This window comes from Rutidosis leptorrhynchoides, chromosome 5 (genome assembly GCF_046630445.1).
Source record: "Rutidosis leptorrhynchoides isolate AG116_Rl617_1_P2 chromosome 5, CSIRO_AGI_Rlap_v1, whole genome shotgun sequence".
Classification (NCBI taxonomy): domain Eukaryota; kingdom Viridiplantae; phylum Streptophyta; class Magnoliopsida; order Asterales; family Asteraceae; genus Rutidosis; species Rutidosis leptorrhynchoides.
Genome location: NC_092337.1, coordinates 448,027,452 through 448,029,755, shown reverse-complemented (window position 1 = coordinate 448,029,755; position 2,304 = coordinate 448,027,452). Strand labels below are relative to the sequence as shown.

At 33.9% G+C, this 2,304-nt stretch overlaps 1 protein-coding gene across 1 annotated transcript; it reads left to right on the top strand.

Moving 5' to 3' along the window:
- The first annotated feature begins 319 nt into the window (after window positions 1-319).
- On the top strand, window positions 320-727 carry LOC139850142 (uncharacterized mitochondrial protein AtMg00820-like). Its single transcript, XM_071839730.1, has one exon. The coding sequence runs from the start codon at window positions 320-322 to the stop codon at window positions 725-727; it is 408 nt and encodes a 135-aa protein (XP_071695831.1).
- The last annotated feature ends 1,577 nt before the right edge of the window (window positions 728-2,304 follow it).

Below are 2,304 nucleotides of genomic sequence, written 5' to 3'. Positions count from 1 at the left end.
ATTATAAAACTTCCATTATTTGTTATGCACATTTTTATTTTATAAAACCAATTTTATAAAATGTAACATAACAAAATTAATTATTTAACCTATAAATAATTAAATCCACATTATATAAATTATTCCATAATTTATATCCACATCAAGTTATATTATTTTAGAAAACCATTTTTCTAAAATCCAAGTGTCGCGTATTTTAATCCACGATCCAATCGTTAAGATCAAATACGAATAAGGTGTCGGTAAGCTTGTTATTGGGTATGACCCGACTTGGATCATAACATGTTAGCCACATTAATTTAATATGTCTCTCGGGCATATGAAATACCTTCATCAACAACCATTACGAAGATCTACGAGAGCTAGAATATCTATCAACTATGATGATTTAAGCAAAGTTGAAGATCCTACTTCCTATAAAGAAGCCATTACGAGCAATCAATCAACTCAATGGCTTGAAGCCGTGCATGATGAGTTGAAATCGATGAAAATAAATGATATCTGGGAACTTACAGAATTACCAAATGGTGCAAACCCTGTTGGGTGTAAGTGGGTCTTCAAAACAAAATTAGACCCGAAAGGCAACATTGAACGATATAAAGCACAATTGGTTGCTAAAGGCTACACTCAAAAGGAAGGAATAGATTATAATGAAACTTTTTCTCCTGTTTCGATAAAAGAATCGTTAAGGACCATTATGGCTTTAGTAGATCATTATGATTTATAATTGCATCAAATGGATGCTAAAACTGCATTCATAAATGGTAACTTACATGAAGATGTCTATATGACATAACCCGAAGGTTTTAAGGTTAAAGGCAAGGAACACATGGTTTGTAAGTTGAAAAAATCCATATATGGGTTAAAGCAAGCTTCTCAACAATGGTATCTAAAATTTCATGAAGTTATTGATAAGTTTCAGTTCAAGAAATATGCAGTGGATCAATGTATATACCTTAAGATCAGTGGGAGCAAGTTTGCTATCCTAGTATTATACGTTGATGATATTCTTTTGGCATGTAATGATAAAGATATGTTGTATGGGACCTAAAGATTCCTTTCAAGTAATTTTGACATGAAGGATCTCAAGGAAGCCTCTTACGTAATTGGCATTGAAATACACCGAGATAGGTCTCGTGGCATCTTGGGTTTGTCACAAAGGGCTTATATTGATAAAGTCCTTAAGAAATACAAAATGCATAATTGCTCACCATCGGTTGCCCCTGTTGTTAAGGGTGATCGATTTGGCTCATTTCAATGTCCCAAAAATGATTTAGAACGTGAAGAGATGAGACTTATACCGTATGCTTCGGTTTTTGGAAGTCTTGTATACACTCAAGTTTGTACGCGTCCTGATATCGCTTACATTACGGACATGCTTGGACGTTATCATTCCAATCCAGGAATGAATCATTGGAAAGCGTCCAAAAAGGTTTTGCGATATCTTTAAGGAACTAAGAATTTAATGTTAACTTATCGAAGAACGGATAACCTTGAAGTCATAGGTTACTCGGACTCTGATTATTCCACATCTAAGGATGATAAGAAATCCACTTCATGGTACATTTTTATGCTTTCAGGGGGTCCCATTTCATGAAAGAGTCATAAGCAAGAATTAACCACCACTTCTACCATGATGGTTGAGTATGTTGCATTCTATCGCGCTACTAGTCATGCTATTTTGCTCAAGAACTTAATTCCTGGACTCAAGGTGGTTGACTCCATATCACGACCCATTAGACTATAATGTGACAATAGTGCTGCTGTTAGTTTCTCAAATAGCACTAGTTCTAGTAGAGCTAGTTTGTATCTCGACACTAAGTACTTGTACGTTCGAGACAGAGTTGAAGAAAAGATCATTACCATTGAGTATGTACGCACTAATGACATGTTGGCTGATCCACTTACAAAAGGTTTACCTCCCAAGCTCTTTCTAGAGCATGTTGCCGGCATGGGATTATGTAATAACCTAGTTCAAGGATTACGATCTTTTCTATTATGTTTTATCCACATTATGTCGAAGTTTGTTATTCTCTATTTTGTGCACATTATGAGATATTATTAACAAACAATTATTAATGGATCATTATTGGTTATCACTTATGTTCTAATTACCATTCGAATTCATTATGGATTATGAAAATTATGAATGATGTGAATGACTAACTGTATAATTGATAGGGGACCTGTATCAAAAATGATACAAGCGACTATATCGGTTTGCGTTAGAGATTCTACCTAATGACACTTATTTTTTAAATCAATTAATTGGCCAATATTTTTTATGAAATATTAATAGGTATA

Bases quoted from the DNA above. Each gene is read 5' to 3' on its own strand.
- LOC139850142 (XM_071839730.1), top strand. From the start codon at position 320: ATGAAATACCTTCATCAACAACCATTACGAAGATCTACGAGAGCTAGA.